Source organism: Doryrhamphus excisus, chromosome 8 (genome assembly GCF_030265055.1).
Source record: "Doryrhamphus excisus isolate RoL2022-K1 chromosome 8, RoL_Dexc_1.0, whole genome shotgun sequence".
Lineage (NCBI taxonomy): Eukaryota > Metazoa > Chordata > Actinopteri > Syngnathiformes > Syngnathidae > Doryrhamphus > Doryrhamphus excisus.
The window spans coordinates 7,410,826-7,431,406 of NC_080473.1; the positions used below are offsets into that span (position 1 = coordinate 7,410,826).

At 45.1% G+C, this 20,581-nt stretch overlaps 1 protein-coding gene across 1 annotated transcript; it reads right to left on the minus strand.

Moving 5' to 3' along the window:
• Positions 1–755: 755 nt before the first annotated feature.
• Positions 756–20,043, minus strand: LOC131134754 (mediator of RNA polymerase II transcription subunit 13-like). The gene is made up of 30 exons (XM_058080341.1): positions 19,132–20,043; positions 18,380–18,614; positions 17,773–17,941; positions 13,151–13,296; positions 12,857–13,054; positions 12,570–12,764; positions 12,323–12,479; positions 12,143–12,250; positions 10,518–11,237; positions 10,216–10,432; positions 9,925–9,955; positions 9,697–9,818; positions 9,501–9,591; positions 9,210–9,406; positions 8,932–9,119; positions 7,725–8,605; positions 7,483–7,650; positions 7,189–7,412; positions 6,889–7,084; positions 6,462–6,810; positions 6,156–6,372; positions 5,005–5,196; positions 4,712–4,935; positions 3,891–4,033; positions 3,652–3,810; positions 3,408–3,590; positions 3,185–3,327; positions 1,851–2,015; positions 1,663–1,763; positions 756–1,572 (listed from the first exon to the last, which is right to left on the minus strand). Exons 1-30 carry the CDS (start codon positions 19,195–19,197, stop codon positions 1,440–1,442), a joined length of 6,318 nt encoding a protein of 2,105 aa, XP_057936324.1. The 5' UTR covers positions 19,198–20,043; the 3' UTR covers positions 756–1,439.
• Positions 20,044–20,581: the final 538 nt, after the last annotated feature.

A 20,581-nucleotide genomic window follows, 5' to 3' on the forward strand; every position in this document is an offset into this window, starting at 1 on the left:
ATTGATTAGCCAAAAGTACATTATTTCTTCTAAAATGTGCAACGACGTTCAAGTAGTTCCAACCTGAGTGGAAAGAGAGAGCTGATTGGTGGAGAGCGGCGTGAAAGAAGACAGCTGATTGGTGGAGACGCGACAAGCCGGGAGTACGCCGAAGGACCATGACGTCATACAGTGAAGGTACACAATCAAGCTATAAAAACATTCATTTTCTACCGCTTATCCTCACGAGGGTTCATTGTTTTATATGATTTATCCTCTAAAGGTCATGATTATAAACTCAATGTCTATTTTCCAAAAACATAATTGAGGTGAGAAATATGAAAGCTGCTATTCACTCGAAGAATTCATTTTACCAAGGCTTTCTGGTCAGTTATGAAAATGACATTTGTGACCGTATTCATGATGCTGCCACTGACGAGGAAAAACGGTAGCCATTAAAGCTTCTTATGAATTGCTAACCCCTTCGTAAAATATTTTTCTAAAGTTCATTCATTTATTTTCTACCGCTTTTATCCCAGCTGTCTTTGGACGAGAGGCGGGGTACACCCTGGACTGGTGGCCAGCCAATCATCACAGGGCACATATAGACAAACAACCATTCACACTCACATTCATACCTATGGACAATTTGGAGTCGCCAATTAACCTAGCATGTTTTTGGAATGTGGGAGGAAACCGGAGTACCCGGAGAAAACCCAAGCATTCACTGGGAGTTTTTCTAAAGTTGTACAGGTAAAATAAAACCAGAAGGCGACTCAGGTAGACGCACTTTATTCCTAAAACAGAAGCTGCACCATCAGTAGCGGCACACAATTATATGTACACATATACACACGCACAATTACCTAAATCTGTTATATAAAATATATCATCTGACAATGTACCTTCTGAATTCCTCTTCAGAGCTCGTCGAGTTCAACTGCGAGCCGCTTGCGGGGCACCGCCTTCATCTTTACAGCGTCATGGCGATAAAAAGGTGTATCCTTTCCTTGAAAAAATAAGATTCTAAAAGCCTTCTAAAGCGAGTTCACGTAGGCACCTTCCTCTGCGGTGTCAGTGAGGAAGGGACACTTTTTTTTTTTAAAGCAGTTCCTTTACAGTACACACTCGCTAGGATTTGAATATATAAAAGATATTAAGCATTAAAAATTCCACATTTAAAAACTTACAATAAATAATATATGCAGGCATTTCATTAGGATAAATTTCATCGATTGCAATCTACAGTCATTAAAAACACCATTTATTCTCCTTTAGGAAACCTCCCTTGATCATCCAAAATGCTGAAATGGATTCTTGGCATCGGATTGGACACTTGCAGTGGCTCATTGTCATTTGAGAGATGCCATAGGAGGAGGAGGAAGAGTAGGAGGAGGAGAAGGGGTTGCTTCCTCCTTGCCCTGATGGGAGGGTCCTGTCCTGGACCGGAACAGTCAGGCTCAGAGCATGTTCATGATGAAGTTGTAGATCTGAGTGAGCACCACGAAGTGAACCGGCAGACAGGAGCGTCGGTCCTGAGTGGCAGGGTCGCATGTCAGCCAGGAGAGGGCGTTGTACTGCTCCAGAACAAATCTGTTTGCAAGGGAAGAAGAAGAGGAGGAGGGCAGCTTTTAGGGTAAGAGTGGAATTGAAAGCATCATCGTTGGCGTTGTGAAAACTGACCTGAGCACGTCGGAGGTGTGGTTGGAGTCGAGGGGGTGGGAGTGTTTACTGTGCAAGAGCTCGTCTGATTGGACAGAGGACACGTGCAGGTGCAGAGAAGCCTGAGGGAGAGACCGTGCTTTACGTCACTACGGAGATCTTCCACAGGTCTCGTGATAAATCAAGTCAAACTCATGACGGAGGCCTACCTTGAGGAAGAGCGGACACTGGTTCTGAGCTTGAGGACAAGCCGACCAGAACCAGTCGGGCAGCGGGCCTGCCTTGGCCGTGGACACAAAGTAGCCCAGAGCCATGGGTTGCTGCAGGATGTTCAGGGCCTCCTCGTGCGACTCCATGCGATCTGTGCTTTGACCCTGCGGGGAACACATTTAAAGCTCAAACGCTCCTCTAGCTTGGCTTGAAGATGAAGCCAGCGCATTGTACAAGTGGAATGGTGCTACAAAGTCTCAGACGACGGCATCATCGCTTTGTAAACTGATGGACGCCTGTAAGAAGGAAATTGACGCAAAGAATTGCGCGATATGCAGAAGATTGACGACTTCACGAGTCCACGCTCGAACAACAAGCAACACAGACGGGGAACAAGACGTTATTTCTACAGAGCAACTGGTGGCCATCTTGTTGCAGTCAAAAGGGGGGTGGATGTGGTCGTCAATGCCGCAGCAGGGATTCCAATGTCTGGTTGGAATAGCACCACACCTGTCATCATCATGATAATGCGTGGCAGCAAATAAAACGTATGTATTGCCGAGGCAGAGAGGCCACCAAGAAATGTACGTAATCGGCATCGAATAAACGCCACGTCACCAAGCTAGCAACAATCGACATCCCTGATCATGGAAGTTTCATCTGTATGATTCCGATTAAGGACAGACCAACTCTGCGGTAAGATGCTAATATCTGTAACAAAAGTTAGCAGTTTTCCATCCATCCATTTTCCTCCGCTTATCCGAGTCCGGGTCGCGGGGGCAGCAGTCTCAGTAAGGAAGCCCAGACTTCCCGGTCCCCAGCCACCTCCCTCCAGCTCCACCGGGAGGACACCAAGGCGTTCCCAGGCCAGCTGTGAGACATAATCCCTCCAGCGTGTCCTAGGTCTGCCCTCGGTCCTTTTCCCGGCTGGGCATGCCCAGAACACCTCACCAGGGAGGCGTCCGGGAGGCATCCGGACTAGATGCCCGAGGAGCCACCTCAACTGACTCCTCTCGATGGCTGAGCTCCTCACCCTTAGCAGTTATGTAAAAAAAATGGCTGCACTGCGCGTCTTCAACTCCACTATAGAAATGTTTTCTCTATACGTTCGTTTGTGAAATATTACTTCATAATTAGCATAACAGGCCCATTGCTGAAACCTTTTTAAGCCAGAAGAGCTCCAATGTTCCAAAGATCAGCCTGCTGGACTAAAGACGAAGAAGCGGTCATTCACGTGGGAGTTTACGGCAGCGCCTACTTTTGCCAATCCGGTGCGCTGGAGTCTACCCTACACAGCCAGCACGCTCACGTGTACGTTCATGGCGAATAGTACCTTGCTTCCATCGCCACTCTGGTGGTAGTGCGAGCCCGGGGAGTGAACAGGTGACGTGGTGGGCGAGTTAGGCAGGATGTTGATGAGTTCAGGATCCATGTCATTATCAAACAGATCAAAGATGCCCATTCCGTCAGAACCGTCTAGACAGAAGACGGAGAGAAGAGGTCAGATGGCGGCCATCACAAGCGTCGACGTTGAGTCGTGATGCTTTTAAGCTCACCGGGATTTATGGGGTTAAAGTTGATGTCGATGGGTTCCGTCGTGCTGGTGTTGACCTGTACCATGGCAGAGGTGGGGAACACCAGGATGTGCGTGCACGACGTGTCCTGAGGTGTGCTCAGCTGTGACGTCTGCATGTTGAGCGTGGTGCTGCGGCCGAACACGGAGCCAGTTGACACAGAATCTGCCGACACAAGACGGATATTAGGAGGTTTCGTTGGCTTGAAGCCCAGATTGGGATTTACCTGGCATGACGACAAAGGAACCCTGGGGCTCCATGGCGACCAGACAGGCGCTAAGGATGCTGGGAGTGTCAGCCGCAGAGATGCCGCACATTCTACACGTCTCCTTCAGACGCTTGCTGAGGGATTGGAGGTTCCTCCTGCTCAGCAGTATACTCCAGTCTAAAAGGCAGCGGGTGGCATCATTTCAGTGTACGTTGATACTACCAACTTGTACTGCGTGTGTGTGTGTGTGCGTATACCTCTCAGCTCGCCGTGACCCATCCTCCCCAGTCGCCCTATCACCACCCTCCATGGCAGTGATGTCACCTGCACCAGACCCAGACACCAATCCCATAGCTTCTGCAGACCCAGTCGCCGGGCGGAGCCCATTTTCCTACGAGCCCTGCACCCGAATGCAACAAACAGTTCAACACTTCAGCACATATAGTCAAAATATCAAGAGAAAAATGTTATGATCACACCAGAAAGTTTGAACATTTTTTCATAATTTTTTCATAAATCATGTAATATGCGGAAAAATAACAGGACGAAATTGAAAATATTGAAGAATTTTAAAACGTAATTAGGGATGCTCAGATCGATATGGGCTGATATCAGTGAAAAAGGGCGGTATCGACATCGGCCAATACTCTCGGTTGCAGAAAGAGTTATGTTACAAGGATAGTCAAATTATTATGGGAACAAAGTCATAATTACGAGAATTTTTCTCATTTACAAGGAGAAAAAAACTGCAGAAATGTATAAAAAGATGTAATTTTACGAGACTAAAACACTGAAAGACAAAACATTGAAAGAAAGGCGTGTTCAAATGAGGAAAAAAGAACAAGAATATACTTGGAATATGAGTAAAAATAAAGTCGTTTTAGTAGCAGAGTTGAAATATTAAAGAAAAAATACATCAAAACAAAAAATAAATTTGCATTTTTTTTGGAAAAATTAGGCTGGGTAGTTCTAAAAAAATTCAAAATATTATACTATTAATAGGCTTTTTATGCCTATATCACAAAGTTGATATCACACCCCTGATTTAACTGATGAACAGATTATTATGCAATCTCACCTGTTGGGTACGTCGATGCTGATAATGCAGCTTTCCAGCAACTCGCCGTGCTGGTCTGTGCAGGAAGCCAGCAGCCAGCGCTGGTCATGAGACAGACAGTAGCCCACAAACAGGATGTTGTATTTCTGGGACGCTTCCCCGAACGTCTCACCCAGCTCGGTCTGCTTATCTTTCACCGGAGCCAGAATGAAAGGTGGCGTGTAGAGGCGCAGACACTCGGGCCTCTGCAAAGGCAGAAGGATTAAGTGTCGGATAAAAATAAAGATGGAAGTCTTTTTTGCAGGACACTATACCTCTGGGTTTTTTAGCGCCATGTCTATGGCAAGGCCGGGGCCAAAGCCAGTCAGAGCCTTGAAGTTGGTGGAGTTGGGCAGGGGACGCCGACACTGGGTGAAAACGGAGAAGGCGAGCGATTTGAGGTGCTGGCTGTAGAGGTGCCGTTCGCCGCTGTGCACCGGCTGCAGGAGATACTGGCACGGAACGATCTGACGGGAAAAAAAAAGGCACGTTAGATATATTCATTTTGGTATAAAAGTGCCGTGGATCATACATTTAGGTGCTGCAAATTCACATTTTAGATTAAAGGGAAAGCTAAAAACTAGATGTGAATACTAACACCCCTACATGTGCACTAATTGTGTGTTGTAATGCGCTAAAAGTAAAAAAAAAAAAAAAAAAAAAAAAGCCCTACTACAGTGTGACAGCAAGTAATAGGAACTGAAGAAAAAAGGTCCACAAAGAGGAAAAAATAGTTTTTTTTTTAAAATACTGTACCATAAGTACGATATTAGATTATCAGTGATTTTTCAATATAAGCACACAGTGACTATTATTGGTATGATCACATAGTTTTCTTTGAAATGACTTCTGATAACGGTATTGTACTTCCTCTTGTGTTGACACCGTTAGCTATAATACCTTGGGCACATTGATGCAACCTTGCGGTATCGCTTTGCCCCTCAACTATCCTGCTAATGAGTGCCTCGCTCATTTTCATTTCCCATGCGTGGCCCAGTGGCTTGGCATCAAACCCAATGAGTTTGTTTGTTTCGGCTTTTTCCTGATTATTTACCTGAGTCGCCACAACGGATCTTTTTTTTTTTTATCCGCATACTGATTTTTGGCTGGAGCCCTTTATATTCCGGATGCCCTTTCCTGATGAATACCGATACTGCTTACTAACAGAACGATAACCAGTACCCCACGGTGGGCTCATCAAACCGAATGAGTCCTCCCCAAAAGTCAAAGCGCACTTCTTTCTTTTAGTTTGTAGATCTGTCCATTTTTTTTTCTGCATTTACTTACTACTAAGGTACTTATAACATTGCACTTCTGGTTGGATGCTAACTGCATTTTGTTGCCCTGTACCAGTGACATGAGCAATAACAACAAAGTTGAATCTAATCTTTCATTAGAGGTGAAAACTGGTAGGAATTTGTCACACCTGCACAGAGACTGCATTTCTGATGCGAGCGGGAAGGAACTGGAGCATCTCCATGTAGCAGCGTAAGAGGCCCAGTGTGTAGGCGCTGGAGTGGACTTCGCGGTCGGTGTCCGTGTAGCTGAAGGGGTCAACGATATACACCACGATGGCAGGCGGGTAGGATACGCCGTGGGACTCTCCATCTGTCGGCTTGCCTACTTTGTCTCTGTCCATCGTGCTGCGGGAACGTGGCAGACACATAAATGAGCAAGCTTATAAAAATAATATTTACTGTGAGTGATGACGTATAACCATGTAATGACTCACCTCTCTGGTGCCTCACTCGAACTTTGAGCAGCGCTGCCATTTTCCGCACCGGGTCCCTGCTGGTTCGATTGGGGACCGTTATGGGACGCACAACCCTGCAACACAGCGCCGCCAAACTGGGGATAGGACCCCCCCGACTTGGATGACGCCATCCCTCCCATAGCATTAGAGCCCGAGGAGGAAGTTGGCGCAGCACTGCTGATCTGAGGGGGCTGGGTAGTCCCAGTAGTGTTGGTGCTCGGTTGTCCAGAGGAGACGCCGGATGAGGTGGCGTTCTGAGAGGGCACCACCGGAGGGTTGCGCTGGGTGAGTAGTGAGCCATCCAAATGTTGTTCCGACAGGTAGGGAGCTTGGGTGGGAGACAAGTGGACATGATTGAGTTTAAAAGTCATTAATGATTGTATAATTCAAGTCTGTGTTAAAATACCTAGATCATAGCGGCACACTTGAGCAAAGAGCTTCAGTTTATTAAAGGCCTCGTTGTTTGAGTCTCTGGCGGCCATCTTTAGAAACCAGTCACTGAGGGGTTGCTGGGACATGCTGCGGCCTTCTGTGCTGCCCACCTTCAGGATGCCCTCAGGGTGAGCTTTGCAGATGGGCCTGTGCTGCCCAAGCTGGCATGCCTGTCAGAGAGGAAATTAATCAGAGTGAATCATTTTTTCTGATTATGAAATGTCTTTGTGGACACGTCTGGACTTGTCAAAAAAAAAAGGGGCAAAGCACACACCTCATACATAGCACTCAAATCTTTGAAGAAAGTCTTGGCTCGACACAGTAAGGTTTCGCTTTCTGGGCAGATGACGACAAAGCCGACGTCTCTCTGAGAACCGAAGGGATCCAAGAGCAGCTTTTCCCAGTAGGGCAAGCCAAACGGGGACAGTACCACAAAATCGTACTCGTAGCCCACCAAAAATGTAGGAATGGGCAGCGGCTCAGGTGACTCGTCTGTACCTGTGTGGAGACGAAGACTGGAGGTGAGGCCCCTGCAGATGAGTAAACGTACCTGTGTGATCAGACTTACCGTAAGACCCTCTTCCTGCCATTTTATGGAACTGCTGCCAGGTGAGGGGTCCCTGCACCCCCCAGGAACGCACACTTCTCTTCTTCTGAATAGCATCCTGCAAGACAGGCTGGAGGGACAACAACACCCGCAGTACGTCCTGGGAGAACAGCTTGTTCATGTCTGCTGCTGCAGGAGGATAAAAAAAGAGGAATAAATCTTACTGTATGAACTTATGAATAGAGCAATAATAAAAAGCTTACATTTGCATTTGGGCCACTGATGAAGACAGGTGCTTTTCACTAGTGTTTCATCCACTTTTCCTCCAGACATATTGTCCATGAACTGCCTGCCATGCTCCAGCGCCATGTAGCAGTCATTATAACAGTCTCTCTCCTCCACCCTTAAGAAGGAGCTGGGGGCAGAGCTCATTTTGGGGTAGTCAACACCCGCCATGGGGGCAAACGGGTTGGTGCACTGGTCCTGCAGAAGTAGGATGAGCTCATCTGGAGGCTTCTCCTTCAGGCTGCCGGACTTGTGTTTAGCGGGTGTTCGCAGCTCTTCAAAGCAGCGCTCCGTGTCCCGGCTAGCATCTGAGCCCCGTCCGACTACGTCAAGCTCGTCCTCCAAAAAGAGGCCAGCAGACTGGCCGAAGCGGCGATTGGCGACAGCACTGAAGCCACAGGTGCAGGGGTATTGGGCTTCGCCGTTGTCCTTCAGGTACACGCCCACGTCCGCTCCTCGGATGTTCATGTTGCAGACGCACACGCAGCAGCTGTCGAAGTTGCAGTCTTTGAAGAGGTTCATGACTGACTCGGAGAGGATGAGCGTGACGTAGAGGCTATGGGCCTCCGGGATGGAGGGGACGGTGGCAGGCTCCACGGAGCTCAGTGGTCGGCAGGTGGAAGAAGTGGAGGCGGGGGAGTAGAGGTCAGAGTTATCGTATTTGAGCGAGCCCTGGGCACTGGACGGGCCGCGGGGAGTCCGCGGAGTGCGAGGCGTGGGCACCGAGAAACGGGGCGTGGCCGGGGAAGGGAGGATACCTGTGCCGCTGTTGCTGGGAGGGGCACTGCTGGACATGAAGGGCGTGTGGGTCTGAGGGGTGTGGGTCTGGATGTCCTCTGGTTCCACACTCGGGATGTTACTTTAAAAAAATAATATAATAAATAATATTATAGGTTTGTTCTCATAAAATGAGTAAAATTATACATATTTTTTTAATTTCTGCTGTTTTGCAACTATTTCAAAATGTGTTCTTGACTATTCCTTTTGACTTTATTCTGCAAACAAAACTACTACTTTGTGTGTTTTGCATATGTTTTGTTTTTCATAAGTTGTTAATATTTCTGTTCAGAAACTTTTTTTTTTTTTTAAATAACATTACATGCCAAACTCAAGAGGCATATGACTAAATACATATTTCCCCTGAAGTCAGGGCTTTAATGTCAGTTATGATGCTGTACTTCTCACCTGTCTTTGTTCACCACTGGCGGCATCAGATCCATTTTACCGATGGCCCAGCTGCGCATATACACACACTTGTGTTCTGGCAGTTTAATAGGCAACAGACACTGGCTGGGCAACGTCTTCAGGGGGGCGTACATGGAACAGCCAATGAACGGCTGACTCGTCTCTGGCTTGTACACAAAGGAAAAGTCCTAGAAGAAACAACAATGAACAAGCAATTAAAAAAAAATGAGAATACACGAATGTCTATTTGTTCACAGTTTGGCAGGTGTGTCATGTACCTTGACTTCAGATGGCTTCGGGCTGCAAAAACCTTCCTCCACCTCCATCTTGAAGTGGTTGTTTAGCTGGCTGCCATCCAACAGGATGAGGCCCGTCCCCGCTTCCAGGCTGTCCTTACTGCCAGAGTTCATGGGGGAGTATCCTTGCTGCTCCAGAGAGGGCGGGGTGGGAAACATCTTGTGCAGATCTGCCGTACCTGGAGGAGAACGGGTGAGAGAGTGATCCTCTTAAAAAAAAAAAAAAACACATTCCCAACTCCAAAACACTCTAATGATGCTTAGTGTTCTTACTTATACAAGACAAGGGGTCCAAAGAGGTCGGTTTTGTTTCTTTAGAGACAAATTTGTCATCCACACCCACTCCTGCTCTTTTGGTTCCAGGCTGTACATGTGGGAAAGACAACGTATTCAAAAAAAACACCTTTAAAATAAACATTTGTTCATTCACGATTAGCCGGTTTTTATTGGACACAAAATGTGCACTTACCGCCAACTCATCCTCATCGGAATTGAAGATTTTATCCAAGTCGCTGTAGGACACGGCCAAGTCGTTCTCATGGATGAGGCTGGTCGATGCTGATGGCTTGCTACCTGATGGACCTTGACCTTCTGCACCACATCCAGACAGAGCACAGTGAGAACAGGACACATAGACTTTTGTCGATACAAAAAAAATAAAAATCAAAGCCACATGAATGAAATGTTCAACACTCACCATCAGCTGAATTCCCGGAGCCATCATCCAACTGTTAGTGGGAGGAAAGGAGCAGAATTCAATTACAAAACACAGTGGCTCATTCTGCCTGCCAGTCAAACACAAAGCAATTCATCTGTGCCCTACGGCTGTGGTAAATGACTCATTTGCTCATTTATTCATTTCATAAAAAACACGACAAAATTGTAACACACAAGTATAACCGTAATGAGTTAAGGATTAGTAGAATTTCAAGCATCCGTCAAGTTTTATGTTTATAGAGACTCCAAGTGGACAGGATGTGTCACCCACCTTATGTTTCTTGCTCCCATCCCTCTCGGATCCTGACTTGTCCCTCTTCTCTGTAAAACTGAACTCTTCGTCCCCCTCGTTGAAGGCGTAAGGGTCTTGCTCGTCGCCGTGTTCGTTGTCTGCCACGGTGCAAGACAGGTAGGTGTTCCTCCGCTGTGCGTAGGTCTTCACCAGATCCTGGGACACTTTCAGAGGCTGCATGGAGTCCGACATCAACCTGAGAAGTGTGAAGGGACCAAAAATATGACATATATGTACAAGAAAACACTTGAAAATACTGCAGAGGACTTGAAAGTACTTACTCTGTAACAGACACGATGCTCTCTGCTCCGCCTCCACCCCCAGAGTCTTCTCGAAGTTTATCCACAGGTAGCTGAGGTGTGTAAAAGTTGGACGCCTTCCTTCTCGGCAGGTTGAAATACTTCCAGGGGTTATGGCCGGAGTCTTCATTGGGGTTAATGGCTGAACCAAGAAAGACAGAGGGTTCCATGGTTTCGTTGAAGGGCGGGGGGAAGGGAACAGGCACGGGCAGGTTTTGCGGTGGGGGCTCCTCAGACGAGCTCTTCTGAGGCAGCAGGCATGGCTCCACTGAAGGCGGGTAGAAGGGTTGGTGAATGGGCGTGGAGGAGTTCTTCATGCCAACCGGAGTCAGTTCCCCCTCCATGTGGTCACATGGATGCGGGCTGAGAGGCGGCGGTGGCGGAGATCCCACGAGGTCTGCGGGGGGAGCGTGGGTGTGCAACGTGGGCGCTTTGGGGGGTGCCGTCGTGTCCACGTGGTGCAGGCTGGGGTAGGAACCCTCCTCCTGCGCCCGCAGACAAAGCCTCTGGGTCTGAGGCTCCAACGGCTGCTCGTCGCTCACGGAGTTGCGATGGTGAAAAGGCGTCTGCGGCCTCTTCTGCTGCTTCTCCCCTTTCTCCAGCTTCTCGGCCAGCTTGTGCTTTGGGGCCGCTGGGGCGGGCTGGCCCGATGAAGGCGGATGTCCTGAGGTGTTGCTGGGTCGCAGTTTCTGATTCTTATGTCTAAGTGAGGGGAAAAACAATACTTACACCACACGCTTAGAAACAAGTCTATCATTTTTCCTAACATAGTAGCCACGGATGTTCATTTATTCAACTGCAGAGTCCCAGGCATTTATTTTATTCTATTTGACCTTGAAAACACCTTACAATACTTACAAACTCAGACATACAACGTACCCGGTCATTAGCATAATGCAAATGTGCAATATTTCCATCACTGCCTCTGTTACTACCTCAATCATATTTATTTATTTAACAACCCAATACACTCATATGTGACTTTACTCACCTGTATACACCAGTCATTATTTGCACTATGACCCATTTATCAATGCACTAAAATTAATATATCTGCAATATGTCTGCTCCTGCATATGCTCCTGTGCAATACTATGTGTATATTTTGAATATCTTGTATATATCTTGCTAAATTGTCTTTTTTTTTAACTCTACTTTTATATACTTTTTTTTTTTTTACTTGACTACTGCACTGAAAGGAGAAGCTCTCCGATCTCGTTGTACATCTTGTATAATGACAATAAAGGCCATTCCATTCCAATACTGAGCAATAGTATAATTTTTCACAAACAATACTTTTCAGACTTTATTTCTCCCCCTTTTGGCACTCTTTGGAAAAAAGCATTTTTTTCTGTGTACTAAATATCCACATTAAGATGTGGGCACATGCAGCTTACATACTGGTACCATCTATAGTCTAGAAATTGCAGTATCACGATGCTAGCTATTGTATCAAGTTTTAACAGCAAATCTAAATTTGCAGCAAATCAAGCTTCAAATCAGCAAATCTTCTACTAGGTTGCTCCAAATGTGTTTGGCCGTTCAAAAGCATCTGAATGTATGGGAAAGCCTGAAAATACCGCCATTACTACAATATCTGAACATACCTTGAGCAATTGCAATGTAGCCTGTGGACAGGCTCCACAAAATCCCAGAGTCCTGATTTCTCAGACTCCTCCTCACAGGTCCCATTGGTCAAGGTTGTAAACTTCCTCCTACGGTGAAAGGAACGTGATATTCAACAAGCGCTTTTTCCTTTCACATGCAGAGGAAATGCTTTCACATACTTGTTCCCTGTGCGGTTGATGTTATACTCCTGCCAAACGGACTCCACCATGTGGCTGGCAAGCCTGCGGGGGATTTTCCCCCCATGAAGAGTGTTATTGGAACTGTAGCCATCGGACGCAGCGGAGAGTTTATGCCACCTCTGTGCTGGCTGATAATCTACAAGAGGAAACAAGACAAAACTGCTGTTCAATATCAAAAATACTATCAAGTTCTATTCACAGTGGAAGAAAATAAAACAGGCCGTACCAGTCTGAGCTTCCTCCGGTGACGTTGGTGGAGTCAGTATGACAGAAGACATGGCGGCGTCTCTGTGAGCGACCTGGCCCAGCTGAGCACCACACATGCTTCCTGAGGTGTTGGAGGAGCCCTGAGGGACTACTGCGGGTAGGTCTGCCAGGGGGAAGAGTACCAAGCAGGAAGGGTAAACCATCCTCACTCCCGCTGGAAGAGGAACACGCCCACACAGTGTCAAGCACATTTTAGGGAATTTATCCTGTAACCGGATAAACTGCTTCAAATTTGTGATGCCTCACCGACGAGGACCTCAACAGCTGCCAGGGAATCGTCCTCCCAGTCGCCGTCCTCCGTCTTTTCCTCCTGGAACTCCTTGGGATTGGGGCTGATGGGATAAAACTGCCTCCATTCTTCAATGAGCTTCTGAGTTGGGTGGTCTGACATCTTAAAGCCCTGGCCTGTGAGGGTCCCGTTCAAACCGTAGGGGCTCAGGATGACTGAAGTGCAGACGGGTGACAATGTTAACATAAAAAATGATCATGATAAGAAAACTGTGTCTAAACATGTGATTCAAGCCAGCAGAGGACTTTTACCGTGCAAGGGGCTTGAGGTCTGCTGGGCGAGGCTCAGGTGCTCCTCACTGAGGCGTTGCAGTGGCTGGTGTTGCGCAATCTCCACGCTCGTGCACACGTTGCTGTCTCCGTGCACGAAGAATGTGAATGCGCAGGACAAGTGCTCGCTGCAAAAGAGTGAGAAAAACACTTAATATTGCAGCATCGGGCTTTAAAGCAGAAAAAGGACACATCAGAAGGAGGCGTCAATCACCTACAGCCTAGGCTTAGTTTAAGTACTTTGGCTGAGTTTGTGAACATGAACAAAGATGCAGGATCATATTCACAATACCTTCCATTTCACCACCTGACAACTGACGCGTCAGATACTTTCCAACAACACAAAACTCTCAGGCCATGGCTCAAATTTAAATGCAAAAATGCTTATTTTCCCATTGCTGGACGTGGCAAAGTGCACTGAAATAGTATTTGTTGACATAGTTGCTTTAAAACCGCAATGCACACTCAGCATTCTCCAAAGTCTAACGCTGTTTACTGGCCAGTGGGGCTGCAGCTATGGAATATTCTAGTAATCCCGTATTCAATTGAAATGGGTGAAGTGGTGCTTATGTTTAGCTGTATATGTTAGCTATATATACACACTATATGCAACCTGACTGCACACAGAAGAAAGTTCTTCAGGGAGTCTAACCGATGTGAATGAAGCATGCAAACAAAGATGAAGTTGAAATAAAATGCTATATTAGAAATGTTTAGGAAAAAGGTGTTTGTGGAAAAATATAGAACAATTAAACAGCCAGTAAAAAACAAAGATTTAACAGAAAACCCCAGCTTTTCCTTATGTTGTTGAGTATAAGGCTTTTTTGGGGTTATAAGAGTTATAATTTTTTGGCAAAAAAATTACATTACAAGAATAAAGTGAAAATATTATTGGAATAAAGTCTACTGTTCTCTTGCACTATGCAGATTGCCACAAAACTCTTCAAGCGGTTGTAATGCCTGTGTTTGTCACGAAGGAAGATGTAGTCATCAATGCCTTTCCAACTGCATATATAGAAGAGATTTTTATCACACTCTTGTTTACACAGTTGGGCAACCAACTGCGCTTTTATTTTGAAGGCCAGTCCTTGTCCTGTGTGTATTTTATCTGTACAATGACTTGGGTAGAAGAAGACACTTGCTTCCCATCTTGTCACTGTAGTTAGAACGTTGTATCCTGGTGTTTGCACATTTGGAAGTGAGCCATGAAAGAAGTTTGGGATGGCTCAAAAAGTGATGTCACAGAGGGGTGGACTTCCTTATATGGGCGTGTCTGTAAGCAGATAAGCGCTTTGCCCTCCCCCAAGCTCTGCTCCTCTGTTTACTTGCTACAAAAGACATTTGTTTACGATCCTAAAGACGCCACCATCAGGCCCAAGTTGTTGGAGCTCCTGATTCCCTACCAGAAAAAAGAAATGCATTTTCATGGGCCACTATGCAGCTGCACTAGCCGACCCCTTTCCAACGTTACTTGGTTTTGTGGAAGAGTCAGAAGAGCAAGCAGTAAGTAACAGTTTATCAGTGTCCTAACTGTGTTTAGTTTGTGCAAGTCATGGAGCAAAAGCGCTTCTAGTAAGAGGCGTTGCTAATAGCAGTTTCTTCAATGTGTCAAAATACCAAAGTGTTTCATTTTTCAATATGGGGCCCTTGCTGGAAAAGGTTTTCTAGTATCACTGAGCCATCACTGCTCCTTTAGACCCAAACAACGGTAATGACTAGTGCTGCTCAAGAATCACTATTGCGAGATGCCACCATGCCAGTGTCCTTTAAATGCAACTTTTATTATAAATGAATAAACCAGCAGCTGCTGATTCAAATACAGTGAAAACGACTCCGACATTATGAGCGATGTCCAAAAGGATAATACAATTAAAGAGACATCCAATTTCTACTAAAGAAACCAGAGTGGAGCCTCTTCCCTAAAACATAGCATCTTTGGCTCAGACCTACCAAGAGCTTAAAGCCCTTTAACATGACAGAGAAGCTACATCTTGGACCGTTGTTAACTTACTCCACAATAACTCTTGTCATTAAGCAGCAGCTGTTTCAGACTGCTCCCTGGCGCCGTTTGTCATTTTTACAGCAGAAGAGCAACAATTAGGAAAGTCAATGAAAAAGAATGAATACAAGCTGTGTCCTGGTTGTTCGCCTCAGAGTGAGCGAGATTCCACAAACCTCAAAATCCGGGTTTTCGGTTTTCTTCACTTAAAAAAAAAAAAATACAATCGCTTACGCGGCAGAGTGCATGACGAGTCCAGCTGTGGTAAAGCGGTAACATGTGCACAAAACACGCTAAAAAGTGTCTATTTTGGACGGCCCTTTCTTTTAATGGCACATGGACTGGTTCCAATGGAGTTGCAGTCAACAAGGCCAGAAACATATGGAGACAGATGACAAGGAGCCCAGCCTTGGTAAGTGCTCAGCCGGTCTCCAGACGCCATGTTAACTTGCATCACACGCTGGCGGTTTCAATTACAGTCTTGTCGTGGACCGAGTGCCATGTTTAGACAACAGGGTACAAAAGAAAAACTACCTTGTTAAATAACTGCTGATTTGTCTATTTTTGCTGTTGTTTTCTTGCTGTAGGCCACACTTTGGACATGCCTGTGCTATCGAGACAGACAATAGGATTTAGATTTTTAGTTTAATGTCATTCTCTTCATATTTGGACTTTATTCTTCTAAAAATGACTGTTTTTTTTCATTCTTGCATATTTCTAGAATGTGCTGCAGGCCGCATCTTGGACACACTTTTGTGGTGTACTGTCTACACTGCATGTACGCATATATACACACACACACATACATGTATATACACATAAGGGCCGTCAAAGCTAACGTGTTAATGATACGTTAACGGAAGTTCCCTTTTAACGGCAGCAACTTTTTTGATGCGTGATTAACGTGTTCTCCTCCTGTTTGACCCTCGGCCTCCACCGTAGTTTGGTTGAAGCACAGTAACGTTGTAGCCACAAGCTGGAACAAATATTGATAGGAAATGGCAAAAGAAAAAAGTATTTAGATTGGTAAATTAGCTTCAAAGCCCTGGCAGATGGCTCTTGTAGCAAGACCAAAGTTATTTGGATCTACTGTCGCTGTCTTTGACTTATCACGGATTCCATGGCCTGCCAGAGACTGGAGCAGTGCAGCTATTGTTTTTATTGTCATATACAGTGCTACCTTGGCATAAGAGTGGCCCAACTACCCAGTGCTTTTCATATTTTTACATCTCTGATGATTTTGGCATTGAACTGCCAGCTAAATTGGGAGTTCCAGCTGCTATTGACGGGCTGTCAATGTGATGAACGTGGCTGAAGTCCAGTGTTTTGCTAGTGATAGCCATTTAGCATATAACTACCACAATGATGCACATTAGCACTCAAAGTCATCACATCTTACCTTTATGCATTCCTACATAGTATCAGCATTCGGGAGCAAAGGTAGAAGGTGATAAAAAAAAAAGGGGGGGGAAATATATCCAAATACATCTATACAGCCCTCTGGGCATCGGAGAACGGTGGATTGGCGCATTCAATAACCGACGAAAAAGTAGGACAAATTGCATTAAACATTCAAAAATGTTGAAAATAGAGTATTGTAATAAAATAATATTGTAATATAATGATGAATTGATATGTATTTCAATGTGTTTTAAAAGAGAAATTAAATGACATTAGGTTTGCAATTTGGATGAAATGCTTTATGACTATTGCCGTTTTAGGTATTTTAATTTGTACATTTCATGAAGGAAAGGTGTATTGAGGCAATTCTTTCATAATAATCCTTTCTGAATGTTCCTAAATAGGCTTTTTACTCAAACATTTAGAATTTAAAACCAGTATCGTAAATAAAAAATCTGACACAAGCTGAGCTGACACAAATAAACAAAAACATGTTAGTGTGAGAGGTCTCACTCACTCACATTTTGTATTTGTTAACATTTGTGGGTGAGCTTAAAAGCTAATATGCGAATAATAAAGATTAGAAATACAAAAATATGCTTGCTGACTTTTTTTTTATATAAATGGCACAAGGTCTCCAAATTGATATTCCTTTACATAAAATTTGATGTAATTATTGTTGTAGTTGCACGTTGAATCGTTAATCACAAAGATTTTCCCTACTTATTATAGATAAAAACTTATTTCCATCGGCAATTACATGTGATTGAGAGTTAACATGGACAAATGTGATTAATCACGATAAAAATATTTTTAATCGATTGATGACCCTAATATACACACACATATACAGTATACACACACACACACACACACACACACTATTAAGCGTGTTGTTTCCTTGGTAGACAGCAAACAATGGTAATTAAAGAGAGATGGGGCGTGTTCTTGCAGCTATAACTAATGGATGCGTGACAACAGTCAGTTGATCTAGAATAGGAGAAGACGCGTGCGTAGGTGGGCTGTCTACCTTTTAAAAGAAGTCCCATGAACACAGGAAATAATGTTCTACACCAAGCACACCATACACAACACAGACACAAAATGCGTACCTGGAGAGCAGCAAAGCACACAGGCATATTCAAGCCTCAAAATGCATGCCATGTGCGGGGGGGAAAAAACGCACACACGTTAGCGACCGTACCTTTTGTTGATGACTTTCTCCTCCTTCTGATAAGGCTTCACGAACCACTTGCCGATGCGTACGAAGCCGCGGGTCATGAGGCAGCGCTCCAGCAGGTTGTGGATGGCTTTGAAGAGAAGCGTACGACACTCGTAGGACAGGCCACTCTCCCACTCGCCGTCCTCCTCGCCTACAGAAAACCAGAAATGCATGTTTCGATCATAGCATCGATACAAACTTGAAAGTTGAATCTAGGGAGGAAATGCCTAACAATCACTGCCTTAATCAAAATAGAGTATCATCATCTTTATGGCAGATACAGCACTTTTTGTTCATCTGATGTCTCAAGAGACATAAACATTGGGTAAATGTTGTCTTGGAAAATGATAATGTGCTGCTCATGTACAATAAATGTGTTAAACCCCCTCCAAAAAACTATCCTGAATAGATTGGGTGGAATTGCTGAAAATCTAACTCAAACAGCATTTTGAGGAAAGCCGTTACATACCAGCCTGCATCTGTGGTGGCCAAGAGCCAAGATTCCACAAAGCTTTGAGAATATTATATATATGTGTATATATATGTATATAAACACACACACACACACACACGCGCAGCATGAACTTACTTGAGAGCTCATTGTGGATGAGCTCGGCGAAACTGGGGTCATCGCCCCACCAGAAAAGCCAGAGCTCCCTGCGACCCGGCGTGTGGTGCCTTCTCCACACGCTCAGCACGTCTGCCGCCATGCACCGGCTGAAGCTACACAAGATCGGGTCCTCTTCGGTCACAGGGAAGAGGATGGGCGACGAGGTGGGTCCTTGCCACACAAATCGTCGCCATTTTATCCCGCTCAAATCAGCCTATATTTAAAAATAAAACAAGTGAGTCCAAGTACATTGTTCAGCAACAAGCAGTCACAGTCTGTTGTGTGGGGAGTGTGCAAAAAACAAATATATTGAAAGCTGAGGTTTGTTGGCATTTTAGAAAGTTGTTACTTAGTTATATGCATAACCATAATGCATCCTTATAACCTGAGTGATACATGAGGAACATGTTTGACATATGTGCAGTGCATAATAACAACTGGTCTTGCTTGTAATTCATGTCAATAGAATCATATTTGCAACCAACGCAGTATGAGCCATTTTCATAAGCAGCTCTCCATAAGGCAAGAGGGCACCACTTGGCCTGCAGTGTGCGCTGCTCCTATTATGGAAGTTGGCTAGATCACGATTTGCAAGTTGCAGGCCCCGATGCCTTGACGCCAGTCTCCAACTGACGTTAGAAAGCTCGGCAGCCTGATTAGCCAAAATGGCTTTCTGTGGCCTCAGCGGCGGAGCTAACAGTAGCTATAGCTAGCTCGCTAAAGAGTCTTACCAGGCAGAAGAGGTTGGAGTGGCAGTCCTCCAAGCTGGCCCCGTTTGGTACAAAGCACGAACTCATCCTTTTTCACTTCGTCCTTGCAACGTTCGAATCCATCGTCGGACAATAACTGCTCGGGTTTAGCTCTTAAGCCGGAGAGTCGCCGTTCTAGTTGTAGCTACCCCTCGTTTACTTGCTAGCTGCTACGACTAGCCTCCGCTAGTCGGGCAAACAACTTCCAGCCGGCGCTAGCCTGCAAGCCAAGCCAACGTTAAGTAAGCGGCCAGAGAGCATCGACTGTAACGATAAGCATTGAGCTATACGATTCATCAACCCGACTTGAAATGTATTGTCTGATCGGGTTAGCTGGCGGCTACATTACCTAAAATGAAATAGCAAAGTTAACATGGCATGGATCGACTAGCGGTTTGAGTGATAATCGTAGTCCGAATACGAGCTGTAAAACTAAAAGAAAACTTCACACACACCGCAAATGCGTAGACCCTGATGCGCTAATGCTAATAGCTACTAGCCGATCTGAAACAATTTCAAGGCAATGGAACTCTCTCCCCTCCCCCTGATCTCTCTGCTAGCCTGCTAGCAGACAAGCTAACATACCAGCGGTCCAAAGCTAGCCTGCTGACTACATAAAACAATTAGCTACACCGCCCCCCCGGTTTCACTTAAAAAAACACCATGATGCTCCGATACAATAAAACCACACCGAGAAGGTACAAAATGCCAAATCGTCGAGGCTACTCATCGGCGTCTCTCCCCCCCGTGCTTGGGATCCATGGCTTCAGCAGATTTCCATTATTTCAGCTCATGGATGGAATTCTTTAATGGCGGCCAGGAGGACAAGTCTGCCTCTCTCCTCCTATTGGCCAATTTGTGCTAATGGGGGCGTCATCCGGCTTCAAGTAGCTCCATGACTTCACAGTTTACAAGATGAAAGCTCCAGTTGCATCTGTCATACTGTCACCGGTCACTCCTCCATGATGTCTGTTACTAAACACGTTGACCCCTGCAACATATACAGTACATGCACATTGATTTTCTCAAGACATTTTTATTGCGCACACGGGATTGCACAGTTGCGGTCATTTATTAGGCATTCTAATAATCGTCATTGTAATAATAACACAATACAACGTTTTTCTTCATTGGGTATACTTACCTAACATAACGTATGCGATTCTGAAATAAATGTACGTATGTGCACTATAGTAACATTTTGAAAATATACTATATTTGCCAAATTTTCATTCGAAGCGTTGCAAAAAACTAAAACTATTGAAGAGGTGTAGGAGACACTAGTGTTAAGTAGCCTAAAAATAACCACAAAGATTTTCTTTTACGTGATGTTTTGTCAATAACAACATTTTTTTACAATTGTTTTGCAAAACATGCCTATAAGGTTGCATTTATTTTATTTAGGGATAAAAAAAAACGTGTAGTTCACCTG

Coding starts and splice junctions, on each gene's coding strand:
- LOC131134754 (XM_058080341.1), bottom strand. CDS start 19,197: ATGAGTTCGTGCTTTGTACCAAACGGGGCCAGCTTGGAGGACTGCCAC. Junction 4,936..5,004: donor TGGCGCTAAAAAACCCAGAG/GTATAGTGTCCT, acceptor CTGCCTTTGCAG/AGGCCCGAGTGTCTGCGCCT. Junction 3,328..3,407: donor CTTTAACCCCATAAATCCCG/GTGAGCTTAAAA, acceptor TCTTCTGTCTAG/ACGGTTCTGACGGAATGGGC.